At 46.3% G+C, this 16787-nt stretch overlaps 1 protein-coding gene across 5 annotated transcripts in view; it reads left to right on the top strand.

Moving 5' to 3' along the window:
- The window catches only part of NF2 (neurofibromin 2), a 65907-nt gene that overhangs the window by 21523 nt on the left and 27597 nt on the right, over positions 1 to 16787 (top strand). For all 5 annotated transcript variants that reach the window (XM_043901394.1, XM_043901396.1, XM_043901395.1 and 2 more), the window contains exons 3-7: positions 861 to 983; positions 3207 to 3290; positions 11937 to 12005; positions 12960 to 13042; positions 14879 to 14954. In XM_043901394.1, coding sequence (XP_043757329.1) covers positions 861 to 983; positions 3207 to 3290; positions 11937 to 12005; positions 12960 to 13042; positions 14879 to 14954 — 435 coding nt within the window. The remainder of the gene's footprint in view (positions 1 to 860; positions 984 to 3206; positions 3291 to 11936; positions 12006 to 12959; positions 13043 to 14878; positions 14955 to 16787) is intronic.

Here is a 16787-nt window from a genome sequence, read left to right as displayed (position 1 = left end):
ATGGCTCTCGGCAAAGTAAATTTGCAGTCGTACCTGAGTGTCGGCCAAATGGATATTAGACTGGGGGGCCTCAGGAGCCATGGAGCCTGCTGCTCAAAAGAAATAAATTATGACACATGTTAATGGAGCCTTGTAGCCTGTCACATGGCATGTTTATGTCCTGAGATGAAATTCATTCTGGAGAGCAGATGGCTCAAGCTTTCCAGTGGGTGGATGAAATTGTTAGAAGATTAAAGGCCCTGTGGTTTACTGGCTGTGCTCAAGTAGTTCGTGGGGGCCTCTCTAGAGGTTCCTTGAAACACAGGGTTGCCCCGATGGGGCATGTTTCACCTCTTGCTGCTCAGTTAATGATGAGATGATTCGACAGAGATGTAGTTCGTCATCTCTAAGCTCCATTCCACCATGGACTTCAATGCTGGAGGTAAGCAGCAAGACCAAACAGTAGAGGGAGATTCCACGAGTTGAGAACATTAAAAAAACTTTAATTTTAATTTAATTTAATTTTAATTTCGGCCTACCGTAAAGGGTAGTGCCCAAGACCCTCGGGTTATAAATTTCTAGTTGTTAGCTATCTCTGCGGCCTTGAAAACATTGGTGCCTTAATATTCTTAGCTCCACTCACCACTTGGGGGAATCGATTCATTTGGTTCAGAGACGCCATGTGAGTGAACATCACCTCCTGTTATAGGTGGCTCTGTGAATGCCTCAAACTGTAGAATCACAACCCTTGGGGAGTGTGACGACGGATTTAGAAGGGAGAAGAATATTTGTACACTCCCTGCAGAAGGCTCTTTGATGGTGGCCCCAGGAGGGAGAGGGGCCAACCTGGCTTGCTTTCCTTTAACTCCGCGATCCTGCAGGTGCTGGATCATGACGTCTCAAAGGAAGAGCCGGTCACCTTTCACTTCCTGGCCAAATTTTATCCCGAGAATGCCGAGGAAGAGCTGGTTCAGGAGATCACGCAGCACTTATTCTTCCTGCAGGTACCCCTTTCCGATGCTATGCCCCCAATCCTAAAAGTACCCCCCACCCAGAGATGTGGCCACAGACGCAGTCTGGACCGACCCCTCCATGTCAACCACGCATGCCTGCACGTCCTGAAAGCCAGCCCCTCTGGTTCTGTAATGAAAAAACAAGCTTCAGGACAGAACTCTGCTTGAGCGATGAGCATTGGTGTCAGATGAAACTGCAGAAGTGTGACGGCAAAAGAACCCTTGCCAGTAGCAGCTCCCTCACTAGATCCATCTCTTTGGAGAGGGATCCCGTTTTCTTCCCCACTAACTTAAAAGTACTAGGTAGTTGCCCTGGAAGTCTGAACAGAGTCTTGCAAAGAGTAGTTCTTCCAAAAGTTCAAATTTCGCTCTCGTGAAGGTGAGACTTCAGCACTCCACTGACACTTGGGATTCATCAGGCTTCAAGCCACTCTTTGTCTAGGGTTGTCTTATTTTCCACTTGCTCCCCCTTTAGATTGTGAGCCTCCTTAAGGCAAGGCTCACCGAGTGCGCGGTGGCCATCCCATAATTGTTCCACCGAATTGAAGAAATCAGGAGATCCATAATTAGAGGTTCAGAGACAGCTAGAGTTGACCCTCTTGGGGGGCAGCCAGGGGATTGGAGTGAGGGTGAGAACGCTGTCAGTTTTGTTCGTGTTCCTACTGCTTGGTCAGAGCACTTCCCCAGTTTCAGGGTTACTTTTTTTGTTTGTTTTTTGCTGTATCTTAAGGTATTTGGCATCTTAGTTCCCCAGCCAGGGATCGAACCCATACCCCCTGCAGTGGAAGCTCGGAGTCTTAACTGCTAGACCACCAGGGAAGTCCCTCCTGGTTGGTGCTGAACGCTGGAAGATCAGTGAGAGAAAAAAACCCTGCAGGGGCATTAGATACGTGATTTCCCAGAAGCAGGCATGTAGGCTATCACCTAGGCCTCCTATGGAACGTCCCAGGTGGCTCAGTGGTAAAGAATCCGCCTGCCAATGGAGGAGATGCTGGTTCGATTCCTGGTTGGGGGAAGATCCCCTGGAGAGGGAAATGGCAACCCACTCCAGTATTCTTACCTGGGAAATCCCACGGACAGAGGAGCCTGGCGGGCTACAGTTCATGGGGTTGCAAAGAGTCAGACATGATTTAGCAACTGAACAACAAAGTTTACTCTCCCCCCAAAAAAGTGTATATGTATATGCATATGTATATATATTCCCTCTACAACATTCTCATGTCAAAAGGAAGCCCTCTCAGCTTTTCTGTAGTGTGGCTTAAAAACCCAAGGGTTAGAGAGTTGCCCTGCTTTAAATGAAGCCACACAATGACCTTCTGGGCCCCAGAACGTCCCGGCCTTATAGAGATGGCTTTCTTGGAAGCAGTGCCTACTCTCCATTTGACTTTGGCTCAATTTCCCCTCCCACTGAAATGCTGGAGCGCTCTCACGGCTGAGCAAGGCAAAATTTACTACTTTTATGAATCTGGTGATGTTGACGTCTGTGAAGGAGAGTTGGCTTTCCTGTTGTGTTTATTCCAGCCTGCCCCCACTTGAGGAGGCCCTCCTGCCTCTCTCTCTGGAACATCTCCCCGCCCCACCAGGCTAAGAAATTAAATGCCATGAGATATGTTAATTCAACATTATGGCTTAAGAATTATATTTCCTGGACCTCATGTAGACTTAAAGGTTTAATCGATCAAGCTTTTATTGCTTCCTTTTTCCTTAGAGCAGGCATACTGAAAGCGATGGTTTTCTCCTGCAGTCATAACTCAGTGGCCTCGCTGACTTTGGGCTCGTGTTAAGACTTCAAAAAGCAGACTCCATTTGGTCTGGTTGTGCATGTGCTCAGTAGGGGCCAAGGCTGCAGTCCTGGCCTGTTACTGACACCCCTTCAAGTTCACAGCTCTCCTCCGCCACAGCCCAGGCGTTCTCTGTCTTAACCATCACAGAGATTGTTTTCTTCTTCAGCATTTGATCATGAACAGAAGAGATAAGATGTGGATTTTTTTTTTTTTTAATGCCTAGCCATCTTACCAGTAACTTCTCAGGGCTGAACTCCCAACCTGTCAGCAGCATGAAAAAAATTTAAAAAATCATGCCCTTTGTCAGAAAATCATTAGCAGGCAGGTGCGGCAGGGCTTGTTAGAATACCCTGCGGCATCAGCTGCAAGCCGCCCTCAACGGCTCCCCTCCGCACGCACATTGTCACGTCTCCCCTGTCGCCCCTTGCAGGTAAAGAAGCAGATCTTGGATGAAAAGATCTACTGCCCTCCTGAGGCATCTGTGCTCCTGGCTTCTTATGCCGTCCAGGCCAAGGTAGGCTCAGAGAAGACACAGACATTCTTTCTGAGCTTTAATGCATGTCATGGGATCATGCCAGACATCCACTTCTCTGGATTTTCTGGGCTTCAGAGAGACTTTCCCCAGAAAGCGGGATGCTCTGGGACGTGCGGGCTTGGGGACCACTCTCACTGTCCCACTTCTGTACCATCTTGTGAGAGTGTGTGTGTGTGTGTGTGTGTGTGTGTGTGTGTGTGTGTACCAATGATGAGTGTACAGCTTGATGAATTTTCTGTGTAATCCTGTTTGCACATGTGGTTAATTATATTCGCTGCACCAAGCTCTCTTTTCATTAACCGGGAAAAATGAGTTTATCGTCTCCAATTTTGGCCAGACATGGCCTTGAGATAAGAAAGGCCCAGATCGTCACTGCAAACTCATCTTCTGAGGACCAGCGGCCCTGTGTGTCGGGACCACACCCTAGAGAATGTTCTGTTTGATGCCCCCCAACGGGCGAGCTGGCTCTGCTTATGGTGGGCACTGCAGGCCCTCAGGCCCGCTGAGCCCAGCTGAGCTGTCTGGTGACCTGAGAGTCTTTTCACAGAGAATGGCTGCAGTTTGGGAATGGTGGGGCAGGGAGCAGTGTTCCTATCCGCTCTGTCTTTATAAGATGAACCATAGGGTCTACCCAGGATGCTTCATGCTCCTCAGGTTTCCTGTTTTGGTCACATGCCACTTGCTCCTTTTTTTTTTTTTTTTTAGGTTGTTAACTTACCTTGGAGTATAGCTCATTAACAATGTTGTGATAGTTTCAGGTGAATACCTGAAATGCAAAGGGACTCAGGCATACATACACATGTGTCCATTCTCCCCCAAACTCCCGTCCATCGAGGCTGCCTGTTGACATGTAGAGCTCCTTGCTGTGCCCACTGGGACTTTATTGGTTATCCAGTTAAAATACAGCAGTGTGTACATGTGCATCCCAGACTCCCTAACTATCCCTTCCCCCCATCATTTCCCTTCTACATGCCTTTTGCCCTTGGTCCCTTCGTTACCGCCTTTCACCGCAGCAGGGGAAGATGACCTCAGAACTGGGTCACTTTCGTTAGCTTTGTGATTTTGCATAATCTTTTTGGTTATCATTTTTCTTTTTTCATTAGAGGTCTCTATAAAGCCATTTCCCTAAAACGTTCCAGAAGTTAATAAGACCCTCAACTTCTTAGCCCACTTTTTAAGGGGAGCTTAAGATAATTTCAGATCTAAGCCAGGAAGGAAAAAAACTGGCCCACTCTTTGGAGGAGAAAAGGGTCTGTCCATGCTTGTCACACCAATAAGAGCATCAGGGTCACTGGATGACTTGTCTAATATTTGCTGGGAATTTGCTGGCCCGAGAGGAGGCTGTTGACTCTGTCACGGATACAGACACGAAGCGAGCATCTCTGCCCTCAGCGGTTGTTCAAGGTCGTTCGGGCAACCTTGGGTAAAGCTCAGGGGCGGAACACGCAGCCTTGGGATTGCATCTTGTGCCTTGCCTATCCCGCTGCCCTGACAAATGAGTAATTGAGAAAACAGAAAATGGGCCTGGATTCAACTAAAACATATGCTTCCTTTTCTGCTTTGATTAAGAATATTAATAACAGGGGAAAAATGTGTCCTTTCAATCAGTAGCACCCTGACAGTGATGAAGCAGTTGTTGTCACTTTCATTAAATCCGAGCACTTCCTGGCCCAGAACTGAGCTCCTCTCCCTCCCGCCTTCTCCCCAGCCGAGAGGCGGCCCAGGCTCCCAAGGATACCACCTCCCTCTGAAGGACTTCAGTTCTCAAAGGCCACACTGCCTTTGCACAAATTGGGGTGGGGGGGCCCAAATTCAAAGGCCACCTGTGGGAAAAAAATAACTTTATCAGGGAACCAGCAGATGTTTGCTTAAACAGATTTCAGTGTAGGAAAGCCCTCCTGATTTGGATCCTCCTAATTTAGAGATGAAAGTGATGCACAGACAGCATATGTGATTCATATGGAGAAGCGTGTTCTAGCTGTTTTTCCCAGTGTAAATTGTCATAGTCATACAAACAAAGGTGATCTATGGCTTCGAGTCTGCATTTGGGAAGCTAAGGATTATTGGACCATGCTCCCAGTTTCTAGGACAGCTATTGATATGAATAGGGTGCCTCTGGTTGTAATGTTGATCCGATCTTACACATCTGTAGCGTTTTACCGTTTTACACAGTGTTATAACATGAATATTTCTTGAGATTCCTCAGAGGAGTCTTTTCCAGAAGCTAAGGATCAGGAAAGGTTAATAATTTTTCTCATAATACTTGATGTTAATTCTGTTTTAATTGGAATTTATAGCCCACTATTTTTTTGAGGTGGTTTTTTTTTTTTTTAATGTGTGTACCATTTTTAGTCTTTATTGGATTTGTTACAATACTGCTTCTGTTGTTTATGTTCTGTTTTTGTTTCTTTTTTTTGCCCAAGAGGCATGTGGTATCTTAGTTCACCGACCAGGGATCAAACCCGTGCCCCCTGCTTTGGAAGGCAAAGTCTTAACCAGTGGTCCACCAAGGAAGTCCCCCTATAGCCCACTTCCTGATGGACAGGATTTGACGGAAAAGGGAGCTAGAGGATGGAGCCAGGATGAGAACCCTAGAGTCTGATTGCCTCACTTAGCTTTTGCTCATACCATGAGAGGGATCTCTGGGTACCACACTGGTACCACCCCTTTCACTAAATCCCAGGTTCATTTATATGGTCACACCCCTCCAAACTTTTCAATAAATTGTACCTGATCCTTCTATTATATTCCATTTCTTCTCTTCCACAACCTTTCTGAGACAGACAGGAACTGTAAAAGTGTGGTGGGGAAAGTGAATTTGAGTGCATTAACACATGGGATGTAATTACGCACTAACGTATTCATTACAGTGTATTAGCTCTTCAGCTGATATAGAGACAGTTCATTCCAAAGCATAAAGAAACAATTACCCTTAAAGCATAAATACAAATAGTAATCATATGGTTCAGTTAACAAGAACCGTATTTCATAGTTGGAGTTTAGGTTATATTTCAATTAAAAATGTGTTTGTTTGTTTTTTCCCTATTCATGTGACATACCAAACCATCTTGCAATGTCTTAAGCCACCTGTTGGATTTCATACTGACAGTTTGAAAATGTGTTCTTATTAAAAATGACTTGGAGAGGGAGTGGTATATAATTCCCCAATCTTGCAGTGCTGGCCAGTAGATTCCTAGTGTCCAGAGAGAGGAAGGACTGGTGGGAGGGAGAGGAGACCTGTTTCCTAGTGTGATTTGATGCCCGTCAGGGGCAGAGCACCAGAAGGCGACTGAGAAGTTGGGTATCTGTAAAGTGCAGGTCGAGCAAGTGGAAGCGTTGAGGCGGAAGAGGTCTGCTGGGATCAGGACCATAAAGAGTCTTCACTTCCTCCTGTGGGTGATGCAGAGCCAGGGAAGGGTTGGTGTTTTGGACAGATCCTTCAGTGGCCGTGTGAAGGGCAGAATGGAGGAACACCAGTCTGGGAGCAAGGAGACCTGGTAGAAGGTTGTAGTGGTCCTTCAGACGAGACTGTGGGGTTCACACCTTGGGCAGTGGTCAGCTGGGTGGGAGGAGACTGACTTTTAAATATCCAGGTAGAAAGGGCTTCCCTGGTGGCCCCGTGGTGAAGAGTCCTGCAAGTGCAGGGGTCACGGGTCCAGTCCGTGGTCCGGCAGGATCCCGCGTGCCAAGGAGCAGTTGGGCGGGTGTGCCACAGTTCCCGACCCTGAGCCCTTCAGGCCACAGCTGATGAAGCCCTTACGCCTAGAACCTGTGCTCCTCGACAAGAGGAGCCACCACGGTGAGAAGCCCACGCAGCGCAACTGGAGAGTAGACCCCATTTGCTGCAACTAGACAAAGCCTGTGGGCAGCAGTGAAGACCCAGCACAGCCAAAATAAATAGTAAAATTAAAAAAAAATAAAAAATAGCCAGGAAAAAAATATATAATATCTAGGAAAAAAAGTATTCAGAAGGCAAAACTTGATATAAGTGGTGCTGTCCTTTGCATATCTCCCTTTTGGAGGGACTTGTCATTTTACAGATGGGTATTTTCTCCCTCTCAGTGTTGATTTTGAGATGTATCATGTTGGACGTGTGGATAGAGTTCATTGATTCTAACTGCTGTGCGGCAGCCATTGATGAATAAACCTGATTTGTTTTCCCACCCTCCTGAGGAGGAGGCAGGTTTAGTTTCTGCTATTTCCCTATTGTAAGTAGTGTTTTACTGCAAACTCTTTATCTGCTTCCTTGTGTGCATGTGCTAAAGCTTTTCCCCCTTAAGGTGGATCTCTAGAAGTAGAATTGCAGATACATCCTTGAATATAAAGAACTCATAAGTTTCTAAGAAAAAAGACAGCAGGAAAATGGGAGCCAAGGTTATGAATAACAGGCAGTTTATAGAATATGAGAAGAGTCTGTAAATACAAAAAGATGCTCAGTCTTACCAGTAACCAAGAAAAAGAAGAATTAAATGTGGCACTGGTGATAAAGAACCCGCCTGGGAATGCAGGAGACCTAAAAACCGAGGGTTTGATCTGGGGTCAGGAAGATCCCCTGGAGGAGGGCATGGCAACCCACTTCAGTAATTTTGCCTGGAGAATCCCATGGACAGAGGAGCCTGGTGGGCCATGGTCCATAGGGTCACAAAGAGTCAGACATGACCGAAGTAACTTAGCACGCGTGCACACATGGAAATATTTCAAACCCATGAAATTGCCAAAGAATTGATGCTTTTGAACTGTGATGTTGGAGAAGACTCGTGAGAGTCCCTTGGACTGCAAGGATATCAAATCAGTCAATCCTGAAGGAAATCAGTCCTGACTATTCATTGGAAGGACTGCTGCTGAAGCTCCAATACTTTGACCACCTGATGCGAAGAACTGACTCATTAAAAAAGACCCTGATGCTGGGAAAGATTGAAGGCAGGAGGAGAAGGGGACAACAGAGGATGAGATGGTTGGATGGCATCACCAAGTTGGTGGAGATGAGTTTGAGCAAGGTCCAGGAGTTGGTGATGGACAGGGAAGTCTGATGTGCTGCAGTCTATGGGGTCACAACGAGTCAGACACGACTGAGCGAGTGAACAGCAATTGATTTACAGGAGCGCCATATATTATGAATATTACTCTTTTATCTTTTTTTACATGTCAGTCTTGTCAGTCCTTTTCTTTTTATGTTTTAAGTGACTTTTGATTTCAAATGATTTCATCAATATTCTTCAATATTTTATCCTGATGTTTTTATGGATTTCTGTTTATAAGTTTAAGTCTTTAATCCATCCAGAATTTAGTGACGGGTGTGTGGTAGGGATCTGACTACTTATTCTGTGTGTGTATTGATTAGACCTTTGTGTTTTGTGAAATCCTATTCAGAGCGTTTGGTCTCATTTTTCATATATTTAAGCAGAGGAAACTATGGGTTTCTGTTTAAGAAGTGACTCTGAGAGTCCTTTAAAATGTGGACTCCTTTTTTTCTCATTTCTTTTATTGTGAATAAACGTGTTGCAGTTTATCCCAGTGAAAAGTGGATACCTTCAGACTCTTTTTAAACCATACAGTAGGGATGGAAACATGCTATTTATAGCAACAGAGACGTTTTCTTTTTAAACCCTGAAGTCTCGGATGGGGGGCCGGGAGGCTACCTCAAACCTCTAAACTTCTCACAAGTGGCCAGAGGTGGTGAAGTAAAACTAATGAAAACGAAAAGCTTCTGGGAGAGAAGTTTAAGATGCAAAGATCCACATATCATTAAACTCTTGACTTCCCTCATCATTCACTGGCAAATTGGTTTCTTAAAATTTAATTTGGCCTCAATGTGAACTGATTCCTCTCTCCCTGCCCTAAGCGTGGACAACATCACCCTGAGCATCCTGGGTCTTCCCCGCGTGTGCTACCTACTCTGCGCTTAGGGTTTTATGCCCACCTGACACCATCTCTTGACATGTCCTTAAAATTCATTAAACGACCAGCCATCCCATTATTTCCCCTTGAGAGCTTAGAACATCTCTGCTGCTTTGTTCCTTTTCCTCCCAGGAGGCCGGTGAACTCCCTTCTCGAATTTAAATTCCATTGGTTTATATCAGGGGTGGACCCAGGTTTTGTGGGGCCAGAAGCTTCTACAATTTAGGGGGTTCTTTTAATGCAAGAACACCAAATTATAAATATAAAATTAGGTCGAGGCCCATGCAGATGCAGAGGCCTGAAACCCAAGCCTCATTATAGCCTCCCAGCAGATTCACTCCTGCTTGTTTTATCAGGGAGCCTCTGTACATGAAAGACGGGGGAACAGCCATCTGCATCCATGCGGTGGTGTGACTCTCCTTTATATTCACCAGCTGCCACAACTTGAGGATCTTCTTCTTTTGTTTTGTTTGTGTTTTTTTTTTTTTAAAGACATTTAAGAGCAGACCCATACTTCAAGGTGGCTTTAATGTCCGAAGTGGAATTAGTCCAGTGGAGAAGTTCCTTCAGCAGCGTCCCTGCCACCTCCCCGGTGCTCAGATGTAACGTTTGATCAGTGCGTAGCTGGGAGCTCAGTATGATAATGTGGGTCATTACTCTCACAAGCCTTTGGAGCCTGAATTTACAGCTCTCACTTTGCATATCTGCTTGCAGAAGCACTCAGAGAGGTTTGCAAGTGCAGCGAGGGCTTTGTTTATCATTCTGTCCCTCCAAAAATCAGAGAAGCCAAGAGTGACCAGCGTCTTTATAAATAATGCAGGGCACGACAGTGACACCTGGCGCGTTACGAGCCGGGCACCATGCAGAGCGCTTCCCTGACTGCATTCTTATCACACACGCATGTACACACGCGCGTGTACACACACGCATGTACACACACACACACACACCAGGAGGCAGGCATTATTCTGACCCTTGCTTTCCAGACAGGGAAGCTGAGCTTTAGAGAGAGGGTTCCCCACTCGAGGCCTCGGGGCAGTCCAGAGCGCCCCTTCAGGACCCTCCAAGACCAACGCTCTCCTTTGACCATTTGGAAGCGGACTTGGAGTGGTGGCGTGACCTGAGTTTTTATCTTTTGACATCAGGTTGTACTGAATGCTGTGTGTTAATCATAGTTTGAAAAAAAATGTTATGGGTATTCCATTTGATCCCCCAGGAGAGTTCTGTAAGATACGTACTGTTATTATCCTCATTTTACAGATGAGAAAACAGGGACACAAAATTTCCAAGGTCACTGCTGAGGAGCTGAGATTGAATTTTAAGAAGTCTCCCCTCTGCCCCCACTCCCCTCCTCCATTTCCAGGCTCCTACCTAGACCCTCCCTCGGAGGACTGTTAAAGCTGGTACAGTTCCTGACTTATTACAGTCCTCCAACCTCCCTGGCCTTTCAGAGACCCAGAGAGACTAGTTTCCTTCCAGTTTTTTTAAATGAAGAAATGTATAGACAGGATTACCAAAACTGGCTCATTTTAAGTATTGAAGTTTGACCAACTTTTTAAACTGAAAAAACAAGGCAGTCCAATTCTGCTGTTTGCAAGATAATTATGAGATTCCTAAGAGATATGGATCCTTGGGGCTTTTATAGAAGAGTGATATGGGAAGAAGGCATGATTTCCAGTTGATGATAAACATCTCTTTTCAATCCCGTGAGTGTCTGTTGAAAAACACACCAGAAATCTAAACTTGAGGTTCTTGGGAATGAGAGGGGTGGGCCATGTCCTGATCCAGTTTGGTGGGATGTAGAGCCAACAGCCAGACCTTTTTTATTTTTTTGCCAGTGTTGGTAGTGAAAAGCATAAGTGTTTATAGAAGATTATACTAAAATACTGAGCTTTGTTGTCTTGGATCAAGAGAAAAACCACTGAATGCTAATTGACAAGAGACAGGGTTTGCTGTTCTATATATTTTATGGTTAGTTTCTTTTTTAAAAAACTCCTTCATTTCTGATTATTTCCTGGTCAGGCTAACTTTCTAGGAAAGAAAGAGATAATTGTTTTGAAATCAGGAAGTTTCAAGTTACCGTCCCCTGTGGGTACATGAAAATGCAGGGCCAACTTCTGGCCCTCCTCGTGATTCTCTCTGCAAATTTAGGAAAATCAGTTAACCTTTTATTTGTTTTTTTGGTTTTTTTTTTTTTTGTTTGTACGGTAAGGATGACAGTGTCGGCATCAGATTTTTCCAAAGCATTTTCCAGAGCCTTGAATGAAAGCTATTAAAAATATTGCCAGCACTGTCCCCAGCTCCCACCTAGCACTTGGCTCCAATTACCAGCCACTTACAAGTGTGTGTAGGTAAGACTCTTATCACCCGATGCTAATCACTTCTCACACAGTTGTGTTTTGTTGTCTCTCTTCAAAACCTAATGTTTTGGTAGCAGTGACTTCCTTCAGGAGTTAGAAAATGTAGCCACATTTCTCTACAAATGTCACATTCTTATTAGCACGTTTCCCATCCATCCTGTATGGGATTATGCGACTCTGTTCACAGATATAATCAGCTTTGTATCTTCATCCGAGGATAACACCCTAGTGAGGTTGAAATCTTGACTTGTCATCGGAATTGCATTGCTTCCCGGGAGCTGGGAGGGGCGGAGGCTGCGTCGACCTGTTCAGAAACGAAGTTGTCTCTAGAATCTCAATCCCTCATTCACCTTCTCTTCTCCTTTAGTACGGCGACTACGACCCCTCTGTTCACAAGCGGGGATTTCTGGCCCAAGAGGAGTTGCTTCCAAAAAGGGTAAGAAGTCAAAGTTCCTGTTTGAGAAGACATAACCGAAGGACCTGCAGGAATACAGGATGGCCGTATCGAGAACGTTTTCATAAATGTTTTATCATCAGTCTTGAGTAAAGATTTGTGGAATTCCTTTGGGGTTGTCAGGACAGGCTTGGCCTGCAGTTGGTCCTTTCTTTAAAGGTGGGTGAGCAGCACTGGTTCCCAGGGAGGGGCATAGAGCAGCCGGAGTTCAGCCCGGGGAAGTGAGCTGTTTGCCGCTGCAGGGCGCAGGTAGATGCCTGGGCGCTGTAGCTTTTAATCCCTGGTGTCTTTGGTCTTGTTGCTTATCCACAGAAGCAGGCCTGCCCTCTTCTTCAGCCACTTCTGACTCTCTGGCCCCACTCACCTTGTCATGTGTGATAAAGGCCTGCTCCCCCTTTCCCCCGATTTGACCTGCCCGCCTGATGGCTTCTGTAACAGCCAAAGGCAGCTCTGGGGCCAGGGGGTCCTGCTGCTGAGTGAGGTCCTGCCCCTGGGCTGCACGGCCCAGGAGAGAGGGGCCGCTGCCAGCCCGGGAAACGGTACAGCCTTCTGAGCTGTGACTCAGATCAAACGATGCTCGTTTACTCACCCACCTCTGCCTGTGACTGGCCCCTTGTATGTGGTTTTTGGGGCTCCCCTGGTGACCCAGATGGTAAAGAATCTGGCTGCGATGTGGGAAACCCAGGTTCAATCCCTGAGTGGGGAAGATCCCCAGGAGAAGGGAATGGCTACCCACTCCAGTATCCTTGCCTGGAGAATTCCATGGACAGAGGAGCCTGGAGGGCTACAGTCCATGGGGTCACACAGAGTCGGACACAGCTGAGTGGCTAACACACACACACATACACACACACACACGCCTTGCTATTTTGTAAAAATGATGCATAATTATCAAAAAGGTGTGTGTGGTTTTTGCTTTGCTCTCTTCCCCGCCAGGTGATAAATCTATATCAGATGACTCCGGAAATGTGGGAGGAGAGGATCACAGCCTGGTACGCGGAGCACCGAGGCCGGGCCAGGTGAGGCTGCTCTTCGCTGGCGGACGTCTCCCCGGGGCCTCTTTTCTTTTTTAAGGCGCTGCAAAACTGGGACGTGGTTGTTGAACAAAAAGCAGTACCAGAGTACTCAAAAGAGCAAGGGCGCGCCGGCAGCCACGCCGGGCTCCAGTGTGGAGTGTGCCCTCTTCCCGCGCGTGGGGGCGTGGGTACTCCCGCCTGCCGGGATGCGCAGACCTGCCACCTTCAGTGCTCATGCAGGTTCATTGTAAGATTCCTACTGTGTGCGTGCCCCGTAGCTTTTGCGTCCCTGCCCTGACTGATGGTGTTTGGAGTAGCTGTAGGTCTGTCAGTTTCACAGAACGTTCTGCAGTGTACAGTCTTACATCATTATGTACTTGTATGAGTCGTTCTGAGGCGAGATCCTTCAGAAGAAAAAAGAGTTGCTGAGTCAAAGGAGGTGAGCGTTTTGCGTCTTGAAAGGTGCCTCCCAAATCGTCCTGCGAAAAGCCTGTACCCGTTTACACGCCCGTGGGCAGAGTGTGAAAGGGCCCTACGTCCCTCCCCCTTCTAATCCCCAACAATTGCCAATCTAATTTTTGTGATCTCAAACATGAAATTTTGTGTCTCAAGTATCGTTAGCTTTTCCCCAGTCACTTTGGGAATTAATCGTCTTCTCGTTAGCCTTTAACATTTTTTTTGCTCTGTTTTTCAAATCAACTTCCTATGACTTTTTTTTTTTTTTAACTCTTAAAAAAATGTACACCAGAAAGTGGACAAGTCATAAATATAACACTTGATGGATTCTTACAAAGTGAAAACCCCGGGTGACAGGAAACACCAGGTGCCCCTTCATTCCTCCCCGGAGGTGACCACTCTCCCACATCCAACTCCATGGGTGAGTGTTGTAGTTTTAAAGATTATGTTAAGTGCGGTCAGTTTCTATTATCTGGGCCTCACTTCTTTTACTCAGGGTCGTATTGTGCCATCTGGGCTTGTGGCCTGCAGCGGTGGTCCCCCCCTTTTTTTCATTGCTGTATGGTATTCCGATATATTAATAGACCACAGATCCTTCATCCATCCCACTGTTGACAGGCCTTTAGGTGTTTCCTGGTTTTTGTTGCTACGAATAACATCAAACAATCTTCCAAACAACGGTACATCAACAATACACATGTGATTTCAAGTTACTTCAGCTTGCCACCACAGTGTCCCCTAGGGGTTGAATTTTTAAAATTCATTTGAGGCCGTTTCGAGAGTGGAGACGAGAAGAAGGCGAGGTCATAGACTTGAGTTAAGATGTTTCGACACTATGCCTGTCTGAGGGTGTTTTGCAAGTCATCGCTACTTTAAGAGCTGCCTTTAAGTCTGACTCATAACTTAGAAGTGGGCGTCCTGGCTGGGGTTTTACAACCTGAATCGCTCTCACCCCAGCCTCCAGCAGCTCCCAAAGGAGTCAGATCAGGAGGCGAGCTCTCAGGCTGTTTGCAGACAGAGATGCTTCGTTACCAAAACCTTCCAGGTGAAGAAGGCACGCAGTTGGATAAAGCAACAGCTAAAATAAAATTGTGAACATCCAGATCCATTTGCGGGAGCAGATACACCACGTGCTCATCTCGAGACGGGTGTCACTGTTTACCAAGGGCAAAGCGTGAAATTGAAGCCAAGAGACACGCTAATGAATCTGTTCTCTTGTTTTCACGGGGATGGGAAGTTCTGCCTGACCTCAGTGTGGTTAATAGACTCAGGGTTGGGCAGAGCTGGGCTGGCAGCTGCCAGGGCTCACGTCTTCATGCAGGTTTGAGGCTCAGCTTGGCGCCCGCCGCCCTCCAGTGACGGAGTCTTTCCTTCTCTTTGCAGGGACGAAGCGGAGATGGAGTATTTAAAGATAGCTCAGGACCTGGAGATGTACGGTGTGAACTACTTCACAATCCGGGTGTGTGGAAGCCCCTGCGCGTCCCCAGGGCGTAGATGGAGGCGGAATCAGGGGCACACTGCTAAAATGGGTCCTTCCTGGTCCCAGGGTGGCAGACACTTCGCCGGTTCAGTGGCCAACAAGGGAAGAGGCAGGGGAGAGGGTCCAAGAGCCTCAGTTTCTATTCTGGGCCTTCAATTAGATGCTAGGTAATGAAGTGTCGGTGGAGCCTCGGGGGGCCCCGTCCTGCTTCGGCAGAACCCCGTCTGAATGCTCTGGTGGAACATTCGATTATTTCTGGCTCTGTGAGATCCGGGCCCACGGGGAACACCTGTAAATACTTTCTCCCCTCAGGACACGAGGAGAGTAAAGCTGCGCTTTTACAGATTACTGATTTGTTTGGGTGGGAACTCTCCCTGGCAGGCTAATTGGTTTTCTACTCAGACCATTAATACTCTGCTGTCCTCTGGGAACCCGTGGCTTGTACACTGGAGAAGCGTTTGTTTCCAGCCCCCTGTCCAGCCCTCAGAGCATTGTTTTTTTTTTGTTTTTTTAGCACCCTGAGCATCTTTCTCCCAAGGTTCTGTTGCTGGGTGCAGTGCCTTCCCAAGAATTCATGCGATTTGCTGACCTATTTCATAGCCGGTTCCAAACTGTAGATGAGCAGACAGTTAAAAAGAAAAAACAGCCATCCACACTGGGCCACCTTAGTCATTATAGTTCAGGCTTGCTTTCCTTTTTGGGGTGTCCATAAATTTTGTATTTGTTGTTGTTTAATCACTAAGTCATGTCCTACTCTTTGAGAGCCCATGGACTGTAGCCTGCCAGGCTCCTCTGTACATGGAATTTCCCAGGCAAGAATACTGGAGTGGGTTGCCATTTCCTTCTCCAAAATTTTGTATTACATTTAGGTAAATTGAAACACATTTAAAATACCCTCGGGATAGCTTTCTGCTTTGTTTTCTAAATACATAACTTTAATGGATTATTTGCATAAAATAAGGCGCACTGACAAATCATGTCATTTTGTATAGTGTACAAACGCATAAAAGGTTTTCCATGATAATACTGAAGGTTGTTTTGTAAAATTTTATCGATTCATATTTGCTAATCATTTGGTTTCTTTCAGGGCAGACTCATTTGACACATTTCTGTGGCTTTGTCCATACAACTTCTCTTGCCCCACCATCTACATTGTAGAAAACTAGATCTTTATAATTCTTAAAAAAAAAAACAAAAAGCAGTTTCTTTGGGGGCACTAATTCTACAGCAGCAGTCTGACTACATTATACTATTTTGTGCGTATATGTCTCGTATTGCATGACAGATGAGGGTAAGGGATATTCTAGTGTCTTAGCGTTAACGTTCCTGAAATTTCGCCATCATCTAAGGAAGCTGTGCGCTTGAAACAATTTAAAAGGGGCTTCTTCAGGCCTCGCCTCTCTTTATTCTCTAGAAGTCTTGGAATCCTCGTGATAGGAGACAAGAGGGGGGGGGGATCCTTTTTTTTTCTTTAAAAATTTAAGTGAGAAACAATGAAATATCTTGTTTTCCAGAATGTAGATTTTGAAAGCACAAAGCCTCACTTGTGTTAATGCAGTGGTTTTAAGAGCTCTGCAGACGAGCTCACGATTCTCCCTCATGCTTTGGTGATTGCACCTGACTCCAGGGTGTTAGATGGAGTAAAAAGATTTTCTCCTCCACCTGCTGTTAGCTTGGTACTTCTCCTCACAGTCGGGGCATGTCCTTTGCTTGCCGACCTGTTTTCCTGCCCTGGAGTCTTGGTTCCTTTTCCTTGCTGTCAGCAAGGGAGTCAGACGCAGGGGGCTGGCCACCACCGCTGTTCGAGGGCAG

The sequence above is a fragment of the Cervus elaphus genome, chromosome 5, assembly GCF_910594005.1.
Source record: "Cervus elaphus chromosome 5, mCerEla1.1, whole genome shotgun sequence".
NCBI lineage: Eukaryota > Metazoa > Chordata > Mammalia > Artiodactyla > Cervidae > Cervus > Cervus elaphus.
Note: the sequence above shows the minus strand (reverse complement) of the source record. Positions and strands in the feature narration are given on the sequence as shown.